The sequence below is a fragment of the Onychomys torridus genome, chromosome 16 (genome assembly GCF_903995425.1).
Source record: "Onychomys torridus chromosome 16, mOncTor1.1, whole genome shotgun sequence".
Classification (NCBI taxonomy): domain Eukaryota; kingdom Metazoa; phylum Chordata; class Mammalia; order Rodentia; family Cricetidae; genus Onychomys; species Onychomys torridus.
The window spans coordinates 25,380,835-25,405,663 of NC_050458.1; the positions used below are offsets into that span (position 1 = coordinate 25,380,835).

General features: G+C 43.0%; 2 protein-coding genes across 3 annotated transcripts in view; one reads left to right on the top strand and one right to left on the bottom strand.

Moving 5' to 3' along the window:
* Positions 1–367: 367 nt before the first annotated feature.
* Positions 368–20,738, top strand: Sqle (squalene epoxidase). The gene is made up of 11 exons (XM_036208783.1): positions 368–1,486; positions 3,089–3,341; positions 9,671–9,851; positions 11,923–12,019; positions 12,897–13,010; positions 13,096–13,267; positions 13,717–13,812; positions 15,438–15,580; positions 16,540–16,636; positions 19,132–19,219; positions 20,264–20,738. Exons 1-11 carry the CDS (start codon positions 1,199–1,201, stop codon positions 20,454–20,456), a joined length of 1,722 nt encoding a protein of 573 aa, XP_036064676.1. The 5' UTR covers positions 368–1,198; the 3' UTR covers positions 20,457–20,738.
* A 751-nt stretch (positions 20,739–21,489) lies between these two features.
* The window catches only part of Washc5 (WASH complex subunit 5), a 54,549-nt gene continuing 51,209 nt past the window's right edge, over positions 21,490–24,829 (bottom strand). For both annotated transcript variants that reach the window (XM_036208604.1, XM_036208603.1), the window contains exon 29: positions 21,490–21,880. In XM_036208604.1, coding sequence (XP_036064497.1) covers positions 21,824–21,880 — 57 coding nt within the window. In that variant the 3' untranslated portion in view covers positions 21,490–21,823. The remainder of the gene's footprint in view (positions 21,881–24,829) is intronic.

Here is a 24,829-nt window from a genome sequence, read left to right on the forward strand (position 1 = left end):
ACAGTCCGCCGGGCCGTCCCTTCAAGTCCGCTTACGGCGGCCTGGGCTGGGCACGGGAACCAGGCACGGCTCCAGAACTAGTCCCGCCCTCCGCAGGTGGGACCCGAGGACCCCGCCGGAGCCCCGCCGAGCAGGCACCGCCCCATCCGCCCACCGGGACGGCGCCCACCCCACGCACCCGCCCCGCACCACGCAACATCGCCCTAGAGCCTCCGCGACGGGCGCCGCGCGGAATGAGCCGCCTGCCATTGGCCAAACGCTCCATAGCGCCATCTCGGCTTACCGCGCGGTGCGCGCTCTCATTGGCCCGGAGCGGCGTGGGAGGCGGGGTCCGCTCGCGGGGCGGTGCCGGGCCCGGAGCCCCGCCCCCTGGTCCCTCGGCTGGGCCGAGCCCGCCGGGTGGCTTGAAGCGCGTGGGACCGAGCTGCGAGCGAGCGGGGCGCGCGGTGGTTACTCTGGTTACTGTCCGCGAGGGATGCTGGGGAGCTGGCGGTCCGGCGGCGGCGTCGCCGAGCTCTGACGGACGCTCTCCGGAGACAGCCATACACCCTCGAGGAAGGCAAGTGGCGGTCGGGCAGGTTCCGGGCCGTGACTTCGGGGCTTGCCGAGGAGAGGTCTCCGGGGAGAGCTGCGCCGCCCCGCTCCAGCCCGGCTTCGGGACCCCGGGGCCCGTCTTCTGTTGGTTGGAGAAGGCTGCCGGGCAGTGTCGCTTAGGGGCAGCTTTCCCAGCACCCTGATCCTCCTTCGCCCACTCCTGCCTGCACCGAGCCCCTGCGGCCGCTGACAAAAGACCACTTACAGCCCGAGGAGCGGACATCGAAGTGTACGCACAGCCATACTCGTGCCCATAGCGAGATCGAAAGAGAGGGACCCGTCTGTCATCTGGCTGAATGATCTAATCAGGAGCCGTAGGCTGGCTTCCAATGCTGCCTTCTAAGTCTCGGACAACTTGAGATACATTCTTACCCTCAATGGTTTCACGAATTGATCTCATCTGACCCGTGATCCCGAAACTATTGACAGGAAGGAGTTGGGCCAGTGTCCCGGGCCCCCTTTTGAGATCTACATTTTGGGGAGAACGTCTTAATCACCAAAACCCTCCCGAGGAAAAAAAAAGACACCCCCCAAAAAAAACCCCAAACCCACAAAAAAAAAACAAACATCCTCAGCCTTGGCCACCAAAGAAGCCTTTTGAACCATGTGGACTTTCCTTGGCATTGCCACGTTCACCTATTTTTATAAGAAATGCGGGGATGTCACCCTGGCCAACAAGGAGCTCCTGCTGTGCGTGGTGGTGTTCCTGTCCCTGGGCCTGGTGCTCTCCTACCGCTGTCGCTACCGTAACGCCGGCCTCCTGGGTCGCCAGCAGAGCGGCTCCCAGTTCGCTGCCTTCTCGGATATTCTCTCGGCTTTGCCTCTTATTGGCTTCTTCTGGGCCAAGTCACCCCCTGAGTCAGAAAAGAAAGAGGAGCTGGAGTCCAATAAGGTAGGCTGAGTCCACAGTGGGCAGATGAGGGGGTGTCTTATTTTAAACTTAAGATGGGGGTCACTGAAGTTTACGGATTCATTAAGAGGCAAGCAATCAATATTCGCATTTAGTTGACTTTTTTTTTTTTTTTTTTTTTTTTTTTTAACGTTCCGGATTGTGTCATGATCCTTGATTTTTAGGAAAGATCAAGAGGGTTTGTTTCATTTAGTGTTGGCTGATCCTTGGATAAGGGGTTGGTTGGATATTGATTTGATAGGAAATGTTAGCATTTCATTTGGAGGACAGAATCGGTGCGGCTTTTCTTTAAACGCTTGGAAAAGGATGATGTTTGTACCTGAGAAATTATTGTGTGGGCAGGTAAGGCCACTTAGAAAAGTGACAGCTGACTGGGGAAAAGGCAGAACACTTTGAAAGGCAATAAAAATGCTCAACACTTTGAAGGCCTGGGCAAAGATCCTTCCCCCTACCCGTGAAGTAATGAATGAAACCAGTGCAGTCATGTCCTAAGTCAATAGTAACTGAACCATGGTCCTCCGTCCAAGACTGGGTCTTTAAATACTCTTAATGTATTACTGCCAGGGAAAGATGGAGGCCGATGGGGCCAGATAAGAGGGGGAACAGCAGAAGCCAGATCAAGTGGACATTTGAACTTCCTCCCAAGAACACTGGAAAGACTTTAAGAGTGAGAGTAACAATGCTTGATTTTTTTTTTTTTTTTAAAAATTAAAAAATTTTTTTTTTTGGCCGGGCGGTGGTGGTGCAGGCCATTAATCCCAGCACTTGGGATTTTTTTTTTTTTTTTTTCCCCGAGACAGGGTTTCTCTGTAGCTTTGTGTCTTTCCTGGATCTCGCTCGGTAGACCAAGGCTGGCCTCAAACTCACAGAGATCCGCCTGCCTCTGCCTCCCAAGTGCTGGGATTAAAGGCGTGTGCCACCACCGCCAGCTTAAACTCTGGTATTTGTATTGCAGAGAACTCCCCTTGGGGTTGAGTTCTAGTCCAGGTAGCTGGAGTACTATGGCTGTCATTGTACTGTGTAGAGAATTTGTGGGGTAGGAAAACTGGGTTGTCAGATGTCAAGCTGGTTTGTTTTGTGACCGCTTCAGGCTTTCTTCTTACCTGGAAACAGGGAGCTGCTGGAGGATGTCGGAGTACTCATGGATGTATGTGTAACATGGCAAGTCAGAAGTTGTGAGAGATCCGCACCTGTAGATGCTCAATATGTGCTTGCAGAGTTGAGTAGTTAAGTGATAGGATTTGTCCTGGGTTGTGGCTTTGAATCTCATTATAGACATATATAGTATCTGGCCTGATGTGGATTTCTAAATATGCCCATATAACAATACTTTTTAATTACTGTGTCCAGAAAAAGGAATATATGTTTAATTTTATTGGAATGTATACATTTCTATTTAGCCAGTATTTTGGTACTAATTTTTTATATATGGTCTGGATTTAAAAACATACCTAATTGATTTGGATAATAGTGTTGTGGTCTAGCTTTTGCTCAAGATGTAGACATCCAATAGTTTAGGTGGTAGGGCTATGATTTAAGTCAACAGATTTGAAAGCATAATATCTTTTTTTTTTTTTTTAATAGTGCAGAAAAGAAATCAATGTTTCAGAAACAACATTAACAGGAGCAGCTACCTCAGTATCGACATCTTCTCTGAATGATCCGGAAGTTATCATCGTGGGGTCTGGTGTACTTGGATCTGCTTTGGCGACGGTTCTTTCCAGAGATGGAAGAAAGGTGACGGTAATCGAGAGAGATTTAAAGGAGCCTGACAGAATCGTGGGCGAACTCCTGCAGCCAGGGGGCTACTGTGTTCTTAAAGAGCTGGGCCTCGGAGGTACGTTTCTCCGATTCTCAGCAGGTAGATGGTGTAAATAAGTGCCCTTCACCTTAGACTACTGTGCTTTCCTCCTTTCCTTATAAAATGTACATTTGCTAAAAACTTGATGTGAAACAAGAGCAAAGGAGAAAGGAAACATTTGTAGTATGAGAAGAGGCTACCTAAACATAATGAGATAATGAAGTGTCTTCAAAAAATGTAGCCAGGCGGTGGTGGCGCACGCTTTTAATCCCAGCACTTGGGAGGCAGAGCTAGGCGGATCTCTGTGAGTTGGAGGCCAGCCTGGTCTACAAAGCAAATTCCAGGAAAGGTGCAAAGCTACACAGAGAAACCTTGTCTCAAAAAAACCAAAAAAAAAAAAAAAACCCCAAAAACCAAAAAAACAAAACAAAAACCAAAAAACAAAACAACAAAAAAAAAGAAACTTAACATTCATCTGAGAAATGTTTGTTTACTGCTTGCTGTCTTTGAATGAGGTGTTAAAGTGAGTCCAACTTGTACTGATGATCAGATAGATAAAGTAGAGCACAAAAGACTCTCAGCTGGTGGGAGTGGAAAGGTGACGGATTCGTCAAAAGCCTTGGTTCTAGAGCTAGACTGCCTGGGTTTGAGTCTCAGCTCTGGCTTTTCAATGCTGTATGGCCTTGCCTGGTAACTAACTTTAAACCAAGTAACTCAGCCTTCTGTGTGTGATTTGTTTCTTCGTTTATATAAAGGCATTTGTAGGAAAGACTCTCTGCTTCACATATTACGAGGATTAAGTGAATTTGGACATATAGACCATTCAAAACAGTCCTTGGAGCACTGTAGGCACTGTTCTTGTCTACTGTTTTGAGGGAACTGGAAAGGAGGCAAATGTAGAAAGCAGTGGGTGATGGAGAGAGAAGATGACTTGGTCTGAAGGTTGAAGAGGGGCAGAAGCTAGATCATGGAGGGCTTCATGAGCAGTGGAGCAGGAATACCACATGACGTCATTTCACATCTAAAACAGTGGCTTCAGCTCTTCAGCAGCTACTCACTTGACACAGCACAGTGTAGCTCAGTTATATCGTGGCTCAGTGTAGCCATATGTATTTCAGTCTGACTGAAATGGTTCCCCCTTTTTTTTTTTTGGTGGTCCTAGGGCTCAAAGTCAGGCCCTGCATATGCTAAATACATATTCCACCAATGAGCTACATCTCTACTTCTGAAATTTCTTCTATTTTGCATTTTAAAATTCTTGTTATGTCTTTACCAGTTGAAAGATCACAATTCAGAATTCATCTTATAGTTCTTTGGGTCACACGTTGCCAATCTACAGTGGTGTTTGGAAAAAACCATGGATATAGTATGAAGAATAGACTAATCTAGGAATGGTACCACACACGTTTAATCCCAACACTTGGGGGGCACAGGCAGGTGTGTCTCTGAGTTCAAGGCCAGTCTGACCTACGTAGAGAGTTCTAGGACAGCCAGTGATATGTAGAGAGACCTTGTCTCAAAAAACAAAACAGAAGAACAAACAAACAGAACCCAAAAGAATAGACTATAAGGCCGGGCGTGGTGTCACATGTCTTTAATTCCAGCACTCGGGAGGAAGAGGCAGGCAGATCTCTGTGAGTTCAAGGCCAGCCTGGTCTATAGAGTGAGATCCAGTAAAGGTGCAAAGCTATACAGAGACACCTTGTCTTGAAAAACCAAAAAAAAAAAAAAAAAAACCCAAAAAGCCAGATATAAGATTGTGATGGTGGGGTAGCAAGGGTCAAGTTAGGAGTCTGGGGGAACTCATTCTGAACCCAAATTAAAGATGGTGTTGGTTTTAACTGACATGTTGACTGGTAACAAATTATAGTGGACACATGATAAAATTAAGAGATATGGATTACACACACACACACACACACACACACACACACACACACACCCCTAGGTTTTTGCCTTAAGCGACAGGTTTGAAAGGCATGGGTATATATATATACCAGGGAGGGAAAGGACAGCTGTGCCATGTTTGCTGGTCAAATGCTGGGTGAGGTGAGCGAAGAACCATCACCATTGGACTTGGCAGTCTGTGGGATTGACCAGAAAAGCTAAGCTGAAATGATCGGAGGACTTAAACATTTAAAACTAGAAAACTGTTTTTTCCCTTCCTTTGATGTTGGAGATTGAACCTGGAGATTGGGCATACAGAGCAAGCACCCTGAACCAGATCCTCAACCTAGAGAAAAGTAATTTTTTTTATGAGATTTTGAAATTTAAGAAAAAATAGTTATTTTATGTTTGAGTGTTTTGCCTCTAAATATTCTGTGTATCACATGTGTGCCTGGTGCCCAGGGAGGCCAGAAGAGCTTGTTGGAGCCTCTGGAGCTGGAGTTACTGATGGTTGTGAGCACTGAACTGTGGTCCTCTGGAAGAGTAGCCAGTGACCAGGCAGCTGGATCATTTCTTGAGAAACTAACTTAATGGCAGAAAATACAACTAGAATAAGATTAGATAGGAATAGGAGGCCAGTGGAGGCCTATTTGCTACAAGAGTACTTTTTCATGGAGGGAGAAGCTGATGCTGTGGCTGAGAGTGGCAGATATGATTTTTAAGGTGAGGAATAAACTGAGTTCCATGATTTTATTGTCAAGGTACATGGACTCAACCATCACACTATACCTATAAACACGTAACAATTGTTATGTGTCAGTAACAAGCCAAAAATAAACATATAAGCTTTCTCCCTGAAATATCATCCCTGTTGTTATCAGCTAAGAGAAAGCTTGAAATGGAGAGCTCAGTTGCCTGTAGCCACACTTGAATCAACACACGGGCTGGCTGAGGATGACCCCGTCAACAAATACTTTTCAAACATTGAGAATAGGTTTTGTTCTACTTCCTGAGACTACATCTTAATGGATGTTAGAGAAGAAGTGCTAAAGGATAATATATATATATATTAAAGTAGATAAAGTATATGAAGATTAGAAGGACTAGAGAAAAATCAGAAAGATAGTTTTTGATCGTGAGAAGTTACCTTTGGGTAAAATGAATGAGGAGAGTAAGCGCTGGAGATGTCAGGAGAATGTGAATTCCAGGCCTAGCTTTTGCCTTCTGGGAAGAGTTGTTAAGCCTGCTTGACTTGACCTTCATGTTGTGAGTGGAGGAAAGTCAACTGGAGAAGGCGGCAGATCGTGTGAAGGGCTCGATCCTTTGGGCTTGTGTTGTCCACTATAAAGGTCTGTTTGTCTGTTTTTTTCTCCAAAGGGAAGCTTTTAAAAGTGTGATCAAGAATATCATCTGAAACTATATTCTGAGTAATATAAAAATATAAAAAAAGTAATATAAAAGAGATCATGGCATGGTTAGGCAAGAAAGAAGGTTATCTGGAAGCTATTGCACAGTTAGGGCTGATGACATAGGACACGGTCACACTAGGAGAGGTGAGGGACCCATCCTGGGAATTTACTTTGCAGGAAGAGTGAGTAGAACCTCCTGATGAATCAGATGTTAGGTGTGAGAAAGGGGAGGGCCGTAGAACTTAGGTAAGGTGAACTGTTGCCAAGAAGTCCAGGACTGAGCTCTGGGACATGCAAGTACAGAGATCAGTGAGGTGATGGGGAGCAAAGCAGGGCCCAGAAGAAGCAACCCAGAGGAAAGCAAACGACTCCATGCTCTCGACCCAAACAAAAACATGGCTTTACAAAGAAGGAAGCTTCCATGGCTATCCTTTTAGGTTCCTTAAGGGACCATCTTGCACTTCAAACAAATGTGTCAATATCCAGAAGCAGGATTTTGTTAACCTTATATTTTAACTTCAGCCAATCAGAAATGGTTTCAAACTAAAGACTAGACGGTATTTTATGGATCTAGCCTCAGGAAATAGCTGCATGGTTGTGGCTACAAGTCCCAGGGGATTCTTTTTTTTTTAAAAGATTTATTTGTGTGTGTGTGTGTGTGTGTGTGTGTGTGTCTGTGTGTCTGTCTGTCTGTCTGTCTGTCTATCTGTCTGTGCATGCATGTGAGTACAGGTGCCTGTGGAGGAGTTGTATGCCACACCCCTGGAGCTGGAGTTACAGGTGGTTGGGAGTCATCTGATACAGTTGTGGGGAATTGAGCTTGGGTCCTTTGGAAGAAGAGCAAAGCATACTCGTAACTATTGAGCCATCCCTTCAGCCCATCCAAGTTTGTACTGAGGACAGTCTTCCAAGTATTTATCCAGTATATTTTTACTGTTACCAATAAGAGTCCTTTCAACATTATGTTTACTTCCCTTCAGGTGCGATGAGCTATGTATGATAGAATTACTTGGAATGGTTACATTGCAGATAAAGGCTTTCTAACATAATATCAAGTGATCCATCCTGGACTGATTGCCATATAGATTGCTTTAATACCCATAAATCTTGTAACTAATGCATTATAATTTAAGTTCTGTATGCCTATACCATATCTCAATGTCTAGTATTCACTACCTTCAGCTTTATTTTAGTATTATCTTGGGTTTTGTTTAGACCCTCCACCCTTTTTTAAAATGTAATTTAGAGTCAGGTTTTTTTCCTTTTTCTTTTTTTTTTTTTTTTGGAGCTGAGGATTGAACTCAGGGCCTTGCGCTTGCTAGGCGAGTGCTCTACCACTGAGCTAAATCCCCAACCCCTAGAGTCAGATTTTTTAAGCTTTATGGAAAAACAACATCCCCAAGATTATGATTTTAAAAAATGGAATATAGAGTTCAATTTTGGGAAAATTGACATATTTCAGGATAGACTTCTTCTTATCCATGAAAGTGCTATGTTATGCATATACTTAAATTTTTTATGTATTTGAAACTTCCTGTGTCTCCTGTGGATTTTGATGACGTTTGTTTCTAGAATTCTAGTTTAACTTTTCACTTTCATTGTTTTGTTGTTCGCTTTCTTTAGCTTGGAGTTCAGAGCTTTGCATGAAGTCAGAACACAAAGCTGTGTTTGGATTTCTTTTTTCTTTTTGTGGATAGGGGGTCAGGGTATGTAGCCATGGCTAGCTTGGAATTTCCTGTGTAGACCAGGCTGGCCTCAGAGAGATCTGCCTGCCCCTCTACTGGAATGAAAGGTGCTCACCAGAATGCCAGGTGTGGATTTCTCATGTGTGACTATAGTGGATGGCTTACTTCCATCCGTAGGATAGTTGTGTGCTGCTCTTGCAGAGGACCTGGGTTTGGTTCCCAGCACTCACATGATGTCTTAACAACCATCTGTAACTACACTTCCAGGGAATTGATGCCCTCTGGACTCCATAGGCACCAGGCATGCATGTGGACACACACATATGTGTAGGTAAAACAAAATAAAAATGAATGACATATTAAAATGTGAATTTGTTTTGATCCTGGGACAGACTTTTGTCCCTCTCCCAATACTGAAGTTTCAGGCACATGCCAACACTCCAGGCTTATTCCAGTTTGTTCGCTGACTCTATATTGCTTTATATGAATCATTGCCACACTTTTTGTTATTTTTTGCATATTAATATTTTTAGTGAGTAAATTTTATGCACAAATAGTGATGCTTTCTTTTTTTCTTTTTCTTTTTCTTTTTTTTTTTTTTTTTAGAGCTGAGGATCGAACCCAGGGCCTGTGCTTGCTAGGCAAGTGCTCTACCACTGAGCTAAATCCCCAACCCCGATGCTTTCTTTTATTTGAGATTTTTCCTAAAACACTTAATTGCCACTAATTTTTAAATTTTTCAAAATTTCAAATGTTTCTTTAAAAATGTTTTTTTTTTTTTTTTTGGTCTTAAATGTAAAAAAGCCAAGAATGTTTTGCTTTCTGGTTTATATTTACTAAAACTATTCTTCAGTTTATCTTGAATCAATTTTCAAATACAGCAGGAACCGTCCACATTTAGGAACTATCCATTCTATTTGGTTGGGGAAATCTACTTTTCATATACTGAAACTTTATTTATGTATAAATTGGGACCTTTCAAAATAGTTTTGATGAAATTTTATTTTCCTTTCCCCTCCCTCCTCCCTCCCCACCCCCTTCCTGTGTTTCTTCATTGGGACGCATGTTCTGTAGCTGGTGAAGAGAGCAGATTCACTCAGGGAGGGTGGGGGCTTATTTCACTTCCTGTTGCTTCTCTTGATTGTCTCTGAGGTGGAGCAGTCACAGACCCGAATGACTGCTGTTAACTTGAAATGCAGCTGTGGATTTGTCCTCTGGAAACACTGAAGATTTTTGTATTAGTTGTATCAATTGTTCAGTTCTCCAGCTGGTCTTACAGCTTTGTAAGGCACAGCTTTATTTTCAGTATCTATGTCTGTGTCTTGGTGCCTTTCTTGGTAACTCAGCATATAACCAAAATTGTTTGAACTGAACTGTTTTGCAGATACAATAGAGGGTTTTAATACCCATCTTATACACGGCTACATAGTGCATGACTATGAGAGCAGGTCTGAAGTTCAAATCCCATACCCGGTGTCAGAGGACAACCACGTGCAGAGTGGAGTTGCTTTCCACCATGGCAAATTCATCATGAGTCTCCGGAAAGCAGCTATGGCAGAGCCCAAGTAAGACCGCAGCTTTAAACAGATCGTGTGAAGGGATCCAACCTGGGCCCTGGTGTGATGCTTAGCCAGAGAGTACTTTCTGTTCTCGCAGAGGACTGGAGTTTGGGTCCCGGCACCCAGATGGCTCACAACCACCCGTAGCTCCAGATTCAGAGGGTCTGATGCCCTCTCCTGCCTTCCTCAGGCATCTCTACACATGCTCATGTGTAATAAAATAAAATATGTCCTTTTATACAAGTGAGATTTCATCAGTGTTCATGAAAATTTTTGGCATGGTCTAGATGACATAGGTATAATAAAATAATCCATAATTAAAATATGTTCAATGCCTCTGTAAAGAATATTAAGAGAATTCTACTTTAATTAAGAATTAGATGATTATTATTTAATTGGAATTTAGATGCTGGGCTTAAGTGTTGTAGCTAGAGCATCTGCCCATGTGTGCCCATTTGAGACTGCGTTTATGGTTATAATACCTTTTCTAGAAAGAACAGAGGATGGCCAAAAGAAATCCCTGGTCTACTTTCCCTGAGAACCTAGTCTGACAGGACGGGCTGCTTGTCTTGATTATTAACTTGTATTTGCCTGTCGTTTTTTTTTTTTCCTTCAAATTTTATTTTTTTTTAATACAGATATTTGTGTTTCAATTTTACATATCAGCCATGGGTTCCCCTGTCCTCCCCGCTCCTGCCTGTTATCTTTTAGTGCTAGTTAAGGAAGTTCTAAATATGAGAGCACTCATGTGGTTGACACAGGCCTGTGTGTTGACAGAGTGAAGAAGTCAGTGGACTTGTCCTTGGGCTGGAATGTTTGGCATCCACACAAGTAGAGAGTTCATTGTGTAAAAGTGGGAAGATGCCTCAAATAGAAAGTTATGATCTTTCTGACAGATACGATTACTTTTTAAATTTGTCATATGCCATTTATGTTTAAAAATATGTAATCAATTCTTTGAGAATTTGATACATGCATATAGTATATTTGGATCTTATTTATCCTGATTCCTCCCAGGTCTACCCTGCCATGTCTTTATCAACTCCCACCATCATATTCTTTTTTTATTATATTTTATTTTTTAAAAAGATTTATTTATTTACTTATTATGTATACAGAAGGGGGCACCAGATCTCATTACAGGTGGTTGTGAGCCACCATGTGGTTGCTGGGAATTGAACTCGGGACCTCTGGAAGAGCAGCCAGTGCTCTTAACCTCTGAGCCACCTCTCCAGCCCTTATTTTATTTTTTAATGGTTCACTGAGTACAGTTTGTCCTGCTTATAAACTCCTGGATATGAGGCTACTCATCAGAGCATGGTCAACCTATCAGATACCACAGCCCTAAAGAAAGCCGGTTCTCTTCCCTAGCAGCCATCAACTGTCCATTGCTTCTGTGGGCGGGGCGCTCCTGAGTCCCTCCTCTCTCCGTGCTGCGATGTAGAGCCGCTTGATATTGTGCAGGCAGCCACAGCTACTGTGGGTTCGTGAGTGTCCTCCCCAGCCTCTGGCTCTTACATTCTCTGCCCGCTTTGTGCGGTGGCCTCTGAGTCTAGGGAGGGGCATGATAGAGATGCCCCATTTGTGGCTGAGTGTGCCACGGACTCTTAGCCTCTGCACTTTTTGACTAGTTGTGAGTTTCTGTATTAATCGCTGTCCACTGCACAAAGAAATCTCCGATGAGCTTTTCAGTTTCAGTTCTGTGTCCACTTAGCAAATACAATTACTTTTTTTTCCAAATATAATTTCTTTTTAAAAATAATTCTTCCCTTTTATGTCTGACTGTGTTAGAGTATTAAGTTTCTTCGTAATCTTTTTTTAATGAATGATTAAAGATATGATACAACTTTAAAAATACGTTGAGAATAATTACACTTGTAATATGTGTTTGTTATACATTACAAAGGGAAAACCACCCACAATTATACACATGCTGGTGGCTTTTTGCTGTGTACATGCATGCACATACATGTGTCCCATTCCTATGAGTGCAAGAGGCAGAGTAAAAACTGTACCATAGTTAAGGGAAGTTGCTCAAGCGTGCTACTCCAGCAGCGTATTTCTGTTCCTCCTTTAGTGTCAAGTTTATAGAAGGTGTCGTGCTTCAGTTACTAGAGGAAGATGGCGCTGTGATAGGAGTGCAGTACAAGGACAGGGAGACCGGAGACACCAAGGTGAGATCTGTAAACGGCATCTCTGGCTAAGAGATGTTCCCTACCTTACAATTCTGTATTTGTGTGTATGTGTGTGTGAGTGAGTGTGTCTGTGAGTGAGTTTGTGTGAGTGTGTGTGGTGTGTGTGTGAGTGTGTGGTGTGTGTGAGTGTGTATGTGTGTGAGTGTGTGTGGTGTGTGTGAGTGTGTATGTGTGTGTGTGTGTGTGTGTTTAGGTCAGAAGACCACTTGTGCTGTTGTTTCTCTCCTTCCACTTTATGTGGGTCCCAGGGATGGAGCTGTATGTACAGTATTGTTACTGCACATGTTGTTATAGCCAGAATTAGGAAAATGTTGAAAGCAAGTAACAGTAAAGTAGTTTCTAGTTGATGTTAATGTTGGTCTGTTAAAGAGGCAAAGGGCCCTTCTAGACTGTTCTACAGGATCATCGCTTCCTAGAAACTGAACTCTGATAGGGTTACCAGGTTTTCTTTGTTAACAATGTAGACATATCAATACACATTGTCATGTGTTTAAAACTACGTCTTCTGTCTAGCCGCTCATTAAACAGCACCACGTGAAAGTAGATAATTTGATAATGAATCTGGGTGGTTGTTGAAGTTTGTAATAAGTTTCAGTTTTTCGTGGCCCATGTTTGCCTTGAAGTTCTTCCTCTTGTCCATTATGGTGGAGAGTTTTGATAGTTTGGGTGCAAAGGGAGATGACCTCCAGGAAGTATCGCCTTCAGGACTTCATTCTCTTAAATCCACAGGATGCTTGGGTGCCTTTTGTAAGAACATAATGTATTTAAGTATTTTCCTGTGCACTTTTGGTTTTAGAAGGATGGGCCTTTGGCATGCATCTAACCATTGGCTAGGTGTTCTTCCTCTGTGTTACAGGAGCTCCGGGCCCCCTTGACTGTTGTTGCAGACGGGCTTTTCTCCAAGTTCAGGAAGAACCTCATCTCTAACAAAGTTTCTGTTTCCTCTCATTTTGTTGGCTTCCTTATGAAGGTATGGAGGAGTTGTAACTGTAGAAAAATACAAGCCACATGAAATTTGAGAATTATTACAATATTTTCTCTTACTTTATTTTTAGAATGCACCACAGTTTAAAGCCAATTTTGCGGAGCTTGTTCTGGTCAATCCAAGTCCAGTTCTTATCTACCAGATTTCAGCCGATGAAACCCGAGTACTTGTTGACATTCGTGGAGAAATGCCAAGGAACTTAAGAGAATACATGGCTGAACAAATATACCCCCAAATACCTGGTAAGAAATCGGATGTTACCTTCATAGTAATCTGCAGTCTGCAGCCAGGCTCACAAAGCCTCTTCCTAGTTCCCTAAAGCAGTGTCTAAAAGCTGCCCAGAAATAAGCACAGCTGCTGTGAACATGGGAAAAGCTAAAGACAGACAGCTGTCAGTTAACCTCGTCTCAGGTGAATGTGACTCATTCCTTCCTCTAACCTCTGTTCTATTCAGCTGTATTTACATTTCTTTTCTCTTAAGATTCCTTAGTCATTCCTTCACTTGAATAACGAGGTGCTTAATGGATAATTTTATTAATAAAGTAGGTAATTGGTGGTTTATTGCAAAGAACTGTGTAACATCCACAATGCGCACACAGTTAAGTATTGTTTTATGCCTGATAAGGAGATGCATGCTAATTTGACTGAAATGCTCAACACCACTTACTTGGTTGGATGGGATTGATTGCAGATCACCTGAAGGAGCCATTTCTGGAAGCCTCTCAGAATTCTCGTCTGAGGACCATGCCGGCAAGCTTCCTTCCTCCCTCCCCAGTGAACAAACGAGGTACCTCTTAGCATTATTTTATAATGTTGCCATTACTTCAGATGCCATATGATTAGATTTGTGGTCGGGCAGTAACATGAAGCCAAGACTTGGTGATCTTGGAGTAGTAAGTTCACACAGCCAAAAAGAGCAGGTGAAGGAACATTTGGTACCTTAATGTGTTTCCAACATCAGCCTCCCCCTCCCCCCACCCTGAGACAGGGTTTCTCTGTGTAGTTTTGCGCCTTTCCTGGAACTTGCTCTGTAGCCCAGGCTGGCCTCGAACTCACAGAGATCCTCCTGGCTCTGCCTCCCGAGTGCTGGGATTAAAGGCATGTGCCACCACCGCCTGGCTCCAACATCAGGGTTTTATGCTATAATTACTGTTCCACTCTGGCTTTGTGGAAGACGCCATGCAGTCCTTGAGAGTACAAGGGACTTCAAAGTTGCCTGTTGACTTGGAGAAGCCTACTTTTCCAGGAAGAACATGGAGATGAGTTCACAGTGGTACTGATAACTGTTCCATAAACTCAATCACTGGGAACACAGATTCACTGTTTTGGGGTAGCCAAGGCTAGGAGGGAGGTTCTGAAGTGGAAGGGTGGTTAGGGCAGACATTGCTTGGCTCTAAAGCTGCACTGGGTCTGGAAGGTGGACAGTGAGAGGAGGGATTAAGAGGTAATGGAACCTGCTGAGATATGGTGGCATGTCTAGGAACACAAGCAGATTCCTGTAACTGGCATTTGGGGCAGGTGTCATAGTGATTGATAGCTGGGGTATAGTTGTGTTTTATATATATATTTATTATGTATACAGTGTTCTGCCTACATATATGCTTGCAGGCCAGAAGAGGGCACCAGATCTCATTACTGATGGTTGTGAGCCACCATGGTTGCTGGGAATTGAACTCAGGACCTCTGGAAGAGCAGCCGGTGCTCTTAACCGCTGAACCATCTCTCCAGCCCCTCAATTTATATTTTAAAGGTTTATTATTTACTCTTTGGAGGGTCTTACTCTGCAGTCCTGCCTGGCCTAAAACTTGCTATGTAGACCAGTCTGACCTCAAACTCACAGAGATCCACCAGTCTCTGCCTCCTGAGTGCTGGATTGACGTTGTGCAAGACCATGCTTGGCTAAAGATTTATTTTTATTTTTACTTACATGTGTACTTGCCATGTGTGTGCAGAGCCTCAGAGGCTAAAGAGGGCATCAGGATCCTTTTACTGGAGCTACAGAGTCCCATGTGGGTGCTAGGAACCAAACAGGTCCTCTGCAAGAGTAGCACGCATTCTTACCTGCTAAGCCAGCTCTTTAGTACCCATTCTCCCCAAGAAAAGGTCTAATAAAACCCAGACTAAAACTATGTGGCTGAGGATGACCTTGAACTATACACCATATGCCTGGCAGGATATGTGTTTAATATTTAGTTTTATCCTTATAGACAACAGAACTTAACTAATTTTTTTTTTTTTTTAAATCTGGCCATAGCTTTGTTGAGATACAGGTTGTAAGTTGTTCAGACAGCAAATTTAATTGTAATTCATTCTCGGGATATTTTAGCTCACATCAATCATAAGTTTGATAGCACTAACTTTTTGTCTCAAAGAGTTGTGCAGGATTTCATGCTCCTAGTTCTCTGTCCTCAGGTGTTCTTCTTCTGGGAGATGCATATAACCTGAGGCATCCTCTTACTGGTGGAGGGATGACAGTTGCTTTAAAGGATGTAAAATTATGGAGAAAACTGTTAAAAGGCATTCCTGACCTTTATGATGATGATGCTGTTTTCCAGGTAAGAATCTAGAGTTTTCCTCCCCGCAAATGGCTCAAAATACATTTCTGTCTAAGGGCTGAGATGCATGGGACTCTGTTTGGGAATCTGCGCGTGGAAGCTTGTGTTTCATAATGATTCTTAGTCTTGTTCAGGTTTAATGAGCCTGACATCCAAACTGAGACTTTTTTTCTTGAATTTCTTTATATATATAGTTTGTTTGTTTTGTTTTTGTTTTTGTTTTTCAAGACAGGGTTTCTCTGTGTAGCTTTGCACCTTTCCTGGATCTTGTTCTGTAGCCCAGGCTGGCCTGCAACTCACAGATATCTGCCTGCCTCTGCCTCCCGAGTGCTGGGATTAAAGGTGTGTACCACCACTGCCTGGCTTATTTTTTAAGTAAGAAAATTTTTTCATTAATTTTATATATCAATCAAAGATCCCCCTCTTCCCTCCTCCTACCCCCCAGCCTTCCCCTCCCAACCTATCCCCCACTCCCCACAACAAAAAGGCAAGACCTCCAATGGGGAGGCACATCTAGTAGAGGCCAGTCCAAGCCCTTCCCCCTGCCTCAAGGCTGCATGAGGTGTCCCACCATAGGTAGTGGGCTCCAAAAAGCCCCCTCATGCACCAGGGATGGATTCTGGTCCTACTGCCAGGGGCCCCCCAAGCAGATCAAGCTACACCATTATCTCACATGCAGAAGACCTAGTCCAGTCCCATGCAGGCTCCATAGCCATTGATCCAACGTTCATGAGTTCCCAATACAAACTGAGACTTTAATTGGTATGTTTTAGTACATGTACACCAATTGGTTCAGGCCACTCTGCTCGGATCTGTAAGCTTAGCTTCAGTATCATATGACCCATTGCTCTAAAAATGTGTTTGGCAATATTGCCTGCAGGTTGGCCTTGGGACATTTTGAGAAGACTGCAAACATTTTTCCCCTCCCCACTTTTAACTATGATATTTTTCATTTTTAGGCCAAAAAATCATTCTATTGGTCAAGAAAAAGGACCCATTCCTTTGTTGTGAATGTGCTGGCTCAGGCTTTGTATGAATTGTTTTCTGCCACAGATGGTAAGTTTAGATGTGTTTAAGTGAACATTACTTATTTGTACAGTTTTAAGTTTCCTTAGGTAAGGGACTTAACTAGAAAAGTTAGTAGTTAAAGTAGTTAGCCTGTAACCACAGTTTACTCAACTTTGCCAACTGCCAATTTGGTAGTTCTTTGTAGTGTCTGAGCATCATGTATCTACCACTTCATCTGGAGGCTGTTGGCTTTCCTGAGAAAACATCCCTAGCGGTATCTCAGTAACACATTCATTCAGTTTCTGTGGTCCAGACTAGAGCAGATAGATCCTTACATGCCAAAATGCTGATAGGAGGCCTTTCTGGCCAGGTATGGAAAAGCAGTATGGTTTTTTACTTCTTACACTAGTTTGAATTTCTTTTGAAGTGTTATTTATGATATGAATAGGCACTTCAAACTGAGGTTGGGGCTTCTTTCCTGCTATAGTTCACAAGTGGCATTCATTAGAAATAGCCATGTGTTTTGTTTTGTTTTCTGTAGCATAGAAAGGTTGGCCACTCTGTCTATAAGTTGAACATCCTAATAGTGAAACTTTGAAATTCTGAGGTAGGCATGGTGATGCATGCTTGCCCTTCTTAGTCCTCAGGAGGCTGAGGCAGGAGGACTGGGATATCAGTCTGAGCTACCTAAGATTGTATCTCAAAACAGATGACACTCTGGCACTTGTACGGCCTACCCCTGTATCACACTCAAAATACTAAATAAAATTTATTTAAGAAACAGACAAAACAGAGTAAACATCTAAATTTGAGGTGCTTCAAGCTCCTTGCTTGGGCTTCTTCGTGCCTATTAGAAGAGGAGATGGGGCAGAAGTGCTTCCCATAGGCGATGATGATGATGATGGGCAGAAGTGCTTCCCATAGGCGATGATGATGATGATGATGGACAGAAGTGCTTCCCATAGGCGATGATGATGATGATGGACAGAAGTGCTTCCCATAGGCGATGATGATGATAATGATGGACAGAAGTGCTTCCTATAGGCGATGATGATGGACAGAAGTGCTTCCCATAGGCGATGATGATGATGATGATGGACAGAAGTGCTTCCTATAGGCGATGATGATGGACAGAAGTGCTTCCCATAGGCGATGGTAATGGACAGAAGTGCTTCCCATAGGTGATGATGATGGACAGAAGTGCTTCTCATAGGCGATGATGATGGACAGAAGTGCTTGGCCTAGGCGATGATGATGGACAGAAGTGCTTCCCATAGGCGATGATGATGGACAGAAGTGCTGGGCCTAGGCGATGATGATGGACAGAAGTGCTTCCCATAGGCGATGGTGATGGACAGAAGTGCTTCCCATAGGTGATGATGATGGACAGAAGTGCTTGGCCTAGGCGATGATGATGGACAGAAGTGCTGGGCCTAGGCGATGATGATGGACAGAAGTGCTTCCCATAGGCGATGGTGATGGACAGAAGTGCTTCCCATAGGCGATGATGATGGACAGAAGTGCTTCCCATAGGCGATGATGATGGACAGAAGTGCTTGGCCTAGGCGATGATGATGGACAGAAGTGCTTCCCATAGGCGATGGTGATGGACAGAAGTGCTTCCCATAGGTGATGATGATGGACAGAAGTGCTTGGCCTAGGCGATGATGATGGACAGAAGTGCTTCCCATAGGCGATGGTGATGGACAGAAGTGCTTCCCATAGGCGATGATGATGGACAGAAGTGCTGGGCCTAGGCGAGAGCCCCATCGGCACCACCCAGCACCAACGGCTGGCTCATCCATTGTGGTCTGCAAGGCAGACCTGCTGAATTGGAGCAGAAGTTAAAGTGGCTGCTTGGGCAAATAAGAGGAAAAGAATTTAAGTTTGGAGTTTTCCTAAGCGCTTGGATTCTTACATAGCAAAGCTGCCAGCAATATTACAGAGTTAATGACTGATCAGGGGAGGAAAAAACTGTATCAAACAAAAGTTTACCATATTTCATCCTTAAAAAAATCTCGTGAAGAAGACTCTAGCTGGGGTGGCGGTGCACACCTTTAATCCCAGAACTCGGGAGACAGAGGCAGGTGGGTCTTTGTGAGTTCCAGGCCAGCCTGGGCTACAGAGTGAGTTCCAGACAGCCAGGGCTACACAGAGAAACCCTGTCTTGGGGATGGGTGGATGGAGAAAAGGTTATTTATTATTAATTATTATGTTTTGAAGGCTTCAAAATGTATGAAAAAGTTATGTGGATGTAAGGCAGAGATTCATTTCTTGGTAACAAATGCTAACTCAGCACTATGGGTTAGGCATCCCAGAAAGACCTAATACTTAGGTATTAGCAGAATTAACAGAAGCAGATTATTCATACTCATATTACCACTTATAATAATACTGTGAGAATGTAAAAGAACTCCTGTATGTTGAATTCTAGGACTTCTAATAAATTGTCATGTTTGGCATTTTTAGATCTTCATTATTTTTCTGACTTAATCACTAACATGCTAAGAAAAGAAAGTAATAATTTCTACATTTTATTTTAGATTCCTTGCATCAACTACGGAAAGCTTGTTTTCTTTATTTTAAACTTGGTGGAGAATGTGTGACGGGTCCTGTTGGGCTGCTTTCTGTGTAAGTTCTGACAGCAGAAGGGAACCAATTTAGTTAGACTTTACCCCATGGACATTTAGTTATATCTGTTACCCATTAGTAGCTTGGGCACAAGGAGCCTCAGAGGCCAGGGTGCTGTCTTAGTGGGTAAAAGTGCCTGCTGGAAAAGCTTGGCATCCTTAGTTCCATCCCTAGAACCCATGAGGAAGAATGGACTCTATAAAGTTGTCCTCTGACCTCCACATGCGCGCACGCGTGCGTGCACATGCACACACACACACACACACACACACACACACACACACGTTTAAAAAGTGGCATCAAGTAGCCGGGGGTTGGTGGTGCATGCCTTTAATTCTAGCACTTGGGAGGCAGAGGCAGGCGGATCTCTGAGTTCGAGGCCAGCTCTCCAAATCCAGGAAAGGTGCAAAGCTACACAGAGAAACCCTGTCTCATCCCCCCCCCCCCCGCCCCCAAAAAAGTGGCATTAAGTAATGAACAAAGAGCAACAGTTAAGCACTGTGCTGTCCTCCAGGATGCAGACACTGATTAGAAATGGAACAAGGTGGCTAACCTACCTCTCCAAGTAAAAGTGAAGCGTGGTTTTCACCTGTGGTGTCTTCACATTTAATCTACAGGAGCCAAGAATAATGGAGAACTCTGGGTTCAGATATTCATCTCACTGGCTTGAAATTCAGTATTTTTGCTAGTGCAGATGTATCCTTGGGAAGTTTGAGAAGTGAAATTCTTCAAGGCACCTCTTACTGATCTGTAATCAGAGCATCAGTACTGATGCCAGACCCAGACTGCAGCGGGCTATTTTGTACTTCATTTTGGATCTCAAGATTAGTGAAAGGAAACAGTATGACTTAAGAGTGAGAGTGGCCATTGGCTTCTCAAAGGGGTTATTAATTCTAAGTCGATTCTGATAATACATTCTAAAAATTCATTCTTGCCGTCAAATGCAGATAAGTCCTCAAATGTAGAATGCCTTAAGCTTTTATTGATGACACAGAATTAGGACCTTCGTGAATAATTTTAACACTGTATTCTTTTCTATTACAGACTGTCTCCTCACCCTCTGGTGTTGATTCGACACTTCTTTGCCGTTGCTGTCTATGCCACATACTTCTGCTTTAAATCAGAGCCATGGGCCACAAAGCCCCGAGCCCTTTTCAGTAGTGGTGCTGTATTGTACAAAGCCTGCTCTATAATATTTCCTCTCATCTACTCCGAAATGAAGTATCTGATTCACTGAAGGGGAAACCACTGGGAAGTCAAGTCCATCGAAACTTGATGAGGATGTACATAGCATAGAACTGTATACGACTTCTACAGTGGAGACTCAAGGACCAAGCTTGTGTAGAAGCATGTAAATATATGCCTTAATTTACAATTGAAAATCAAGGGTCAAATAAGCTAGATGTTTAAAAGAATGATTGTTTCCACGAATTAGTGCTAACACTGAAGTTTTTCTTTTGATTTCAGTATTTGGGGTGATTCAATGGGACATGCAAATAAAATGAAGAGTGAACTCTGATGCCTGTTTTGTTTTTTGTTATAGACTTCTTTATATAGCTTCATGGTCACAGAAAAGATAACCTAGGTGAGGCAGAAAGTGCAGTTATTAAGCCTGTTCTATTTATTCACTTATTATTTACTGTGTGTGTGCATGTATTCAGGAATACATAGGTGTGGTGCACATGTATGCATGTGGAGGCCTGAGACTGACATCATGTGTCTTCTTAATCTCTCTTCACATTATATATGTTTGAGGCAGATCTCTTGCTCAACCTGGAGCTCTGGGCAATGGGTACCACTCACTAGAGGTTCAGGCAGACTCCTACCATGTCTCATCCAAGTTATCCTGGTGGGATGGCAGCTCCCTTTCAGAGTAATTTTCATATAGAAACAAGTTAGAATTTTAAGTCTTAAAAGTTTGTTGCTAAACCTTAATACCCTCACCCAGCCCCCACCCCTACTACCTTCTAAATAAGGAAAAAGGAAATCTTATGGACAGCAACCTGGTCGTGGGGCTCAGGCAGAAGAGGCAGGAAAGAGCAGCTGGCACAGGGAGGGCTCCAGGAGCTGCTGGGAACCTCCGGGCTGTCTGGGACTAGAGGATGGCAAACCTCCGAACACACCATAGAGGACATGAATCGAGTTACTATTGGGCTGTTAATGTTCCTTACAGGCCTACCTACCCCTCTACCCCCCAGCCACCTGTCACCTTCCGGGTAGGGTTTCACAGGGCGAGTGTCAATTTTTGAATCACAAGAGGGACAACTCAGGACTGGCAATATTATTTTACTGAAGATCTGGAGTTGCACAAATAGTTCTTTAGAACGTAAAACAAAATGGATTCATCCATCACAGTTACACTGAGTATTTAGAAGAGGCAAGTATAAAATAGTTCTGCTTATACATGATACAAATCCATATAATACCATGATTTAAACAATATATTAGAGCCGAGAGCCATCTTCCCTAGAGTGGCTGACGAGTCCCACAGTGTAGGGAAAAACGCAAGCTGCATGAGTAGTCAAGTTTCTTTTCATTCCCAAGTTCATTTTAGTTACAGGAAGATCATGAGGCTAGTCCTGCCACTGACGCGGGAGAAGGAAGTCACAGGACCGTTCGGAACTCGTCGAAAATGAAGTTAGGCACGTGCGCTTCGGCCACCTGAAGGAGTAAGCAGAAATTAAGTCAGTCCTAGCACTGTGGCTGAAAGACTTCCCAGTTTACATACGAAAGTTCAAGAAGTGCGAATATCTGTTGGAATAAGGTGAAGTGCAGGAGGGAGCTGCCTCACAGGGGTGGACTAGCCAAGGGTCCTTTCATTGCTGCTGTCTCCGTGTCTCCCTACTGTGCACCACGAATACAATCTTTAAGGGAGGCCCGCTGCCTGCAAACTGTAGGCTTGGCTCTTAAAGGCTTTTTGATCTAGGAATACACATCTGAGAGGCAATGAGGAGAAACCTGAGCCAGAGGGGAAGACTAGGAAGGTCTAGAAAGGCCTGTATTCCTTAACTGTTTTTAATAGAAGCAAGGAGGTGGCTGGGCTGGGCTGGGGTGGGAGATGGAACAGGTGATCTCTCCGAGCCAGAGAGGAGTTTGAAAAACATTGCTCAATTCGTGTGTGTGTGTGTGTGTGTGATCATGAAGATATGTATCTGCTAAGTAGAGGACATGCAACAAATGTGGACAGCACAAAAATCCTGAGAAACTAAAACTAATGATTAAATTTGTATTCTGGCAGTGGTGGTAGCCCTCGCCTTTAATCCCAGTACTAGGGAGGCAGAGGCATAAGAACTCTGTGAGGCCAGCCTGACCTACAAAGTATGTTCTAAGACAGCCAGGGCTGTTACACAAAGAAACCCTGTCTCAAAAAACAAAAACAAAACCAATCAAAAATTGTATTCTTATAATCCACACTCACTCAAAATTGGGATCCTGTAACCTTTAAGCATAGAGATTTTATTAAAGGTGTTTTAATAGAGGCTCAAGCATGACGTTAGTCAAAAAAGGTGCTCAGAAGCAAGATCTATCCAGCTGTGGTTACAGCTCATCATGGAAGGGTTAATGGATCTTGTAATCTCGTTACCTCTGAAAAATGTATGCATACCCTTGCACATGTATTGGGGAACATTTGCACACATATGTATTATGTATGTGATCTTTAGCAGGTAAATTCTGGATTCCCCTCAAAGTCTGGGATTGCTATATTCCCATTCACTCATGGAGAATAAGCACAAACACGGAGCCCAACATTTCCCTTGTCAACAATCTAGTTTGGTTTGCCCTTGGATAAGTAAGGTTGAGCCTTTTCCAAATGTTTACCCTAAAAAACTGCCTATTAATATCCTTTACCCATCTCTCTACCGAACAGGTCATCTTTTTCTTGACTGAAGTGAAAGAGAACGTTATAAATCAAGAAAATGTTCACTTTTTTGATGTATACGTAATAATTCCTATTTCATCTCTTGTTTTTTTTAAGAGGCATTTGATGGAATTTAACTTGGCATTAATTAGAGATCAAATCTGAATCTTTACCTTTCCATTTTCTTCTTTATGTGTTACGGTGAGGAAGTTGTGTTGGTACATATTTATCTAAATATCTGCTAACTTACTTGCTTCATACTTCATACTGCCTGCCATTGGTTTTCAGCAACATGGGTACCATTCTGAGCCCTCACCATGAGAACCTGTCCCAGAGCCACCATATGGCCATGGTCTGTTTCTCTCCTGACGTGAGGCGCCACTTTGTCCATATACAGTTATATGCACAGAATCTGAGCACTGGCCCTACTGGTCTCTTACCAGTACCATGCTATTTTTATCTCTGTAGTTTGATGTGTTAATGTGAACACATGGTATGTAATAACATTTTTCTAAAGAAAGTCCTTATAAAAAGTCATAAATTAAAAAAAAAAACAAGTTAAAGATTGACTGGGGCTTTGATTATAATTACATAAATCTATAAAGTTGGTATCTCACTGATATGTATAATTTGAAAGTCCTCTTATTTGAAACACGGACTTTCAAAGCTTAAGATGTTGCGAAGCTTAAGCATGAGGTTAGTTGAAAAAATGGGTGCTCAGAAGCAAGATATATTCAACTATTCCTTCTAGTTTCTATATTTTAAATTTTTTTTTTTTTTTAGCTGAGGCTCGAACCCAGGGCCCCGTGCTTGCTAGGCAAGTGCTCTACCACTGAGCTAAATCCCCACCCCTTAAAAATATTTTTATTGCTATCATTATGTGTACAAGTGTATGTCTTTGGAGGTCAAAGGCCTGTCGGGTACTTTGGAGCCAACGTTACAGGGAGTTTGAGCTGGTTGACGCAGGGAATCAACCCGAGTCTTCCGCAAGACAGTATGTGCTCTAACCACTGAGCCACTGCTCCAGTCTCTAGTAGTCTTAATTATTTCCTTAACTGTTCTTAACTATTTCCTTCACACTTCTGTGATGGGGCCTTTTCTCATATTTTAAGTTATTTTGTCCATTTATTATTTAAGTAGGTTATTTATTGAACTTGTTTTTATTTTATTTATTTTTGAGACAATATCTCACTACTTAGTCTTGGCTGGCCAGGAACTTGCTATATAGGCTAGGCTGGTTTTGAACTCATAGACACCTGCCTCTACCTTGAAAGTGCTGGGATTAAAGGTGTGTGCCACCACCCCTAATTTTTATTCATCCTTCTATTTTTTCAGTCCTGGTGTTGAACTCAGAGCTTGTTCCACCTCTGAGTTACACCCCAACCACCTGAGATCATTTAAAATTTCCCCATGATTCTATTGCGTTCTCATTACACTTTGAATGAGCAGCACACATTTTATTTCCCCGCCAAAATCTGTCATCTTTAGTTTCACTTATTATCTAACATCTATACAACAAAAATAGGGAGCAAGTGTTGGTAGTATCACGTGACTTTTACAGTCCTGACCCAAGAACCTCAGTCATTTCACTAAGTACTGCATGCTCATGGAGCTCTAAAAGGTCGTCTTTGGGTTTGGTTAGTAAACTGCCTTCAATTAAGAAAAGACTTTATTTTTTTACATGTATTTATTTATGCACACGGGCCACTGAATGCCTCTAGAGGTCAGAGGACATCTTGTGGGGGCCATTT

What these genes read in the sequence shown, in the direction of transcription:
- Sqle (XM_036208783.1), top strand. Translation starts at nt 1,199, where the DNA reads ATGTGGACTTTCCTTGGCATTGCCACGTTCACCTATTTTTATAAGAAA. An exon ending in CTCCCCAGTGAACAAACGAG is followed by an intron (nt 13,813 to 15,437) that starts GTACCTCTTAGC and finishes CTCTGTCCTCAG; the next exon opens with GTGTTCTTCTTCTGGGAGAT. An exon ending in ATGATGATGCTGTTTTCCAG is followed by an intron (nt 15,581 to 16,539) that starts GTAAGAATCTAG and finishes TTTCATTTTTAG; the next exon opens with GCCAAAAAATCATTCTATTG.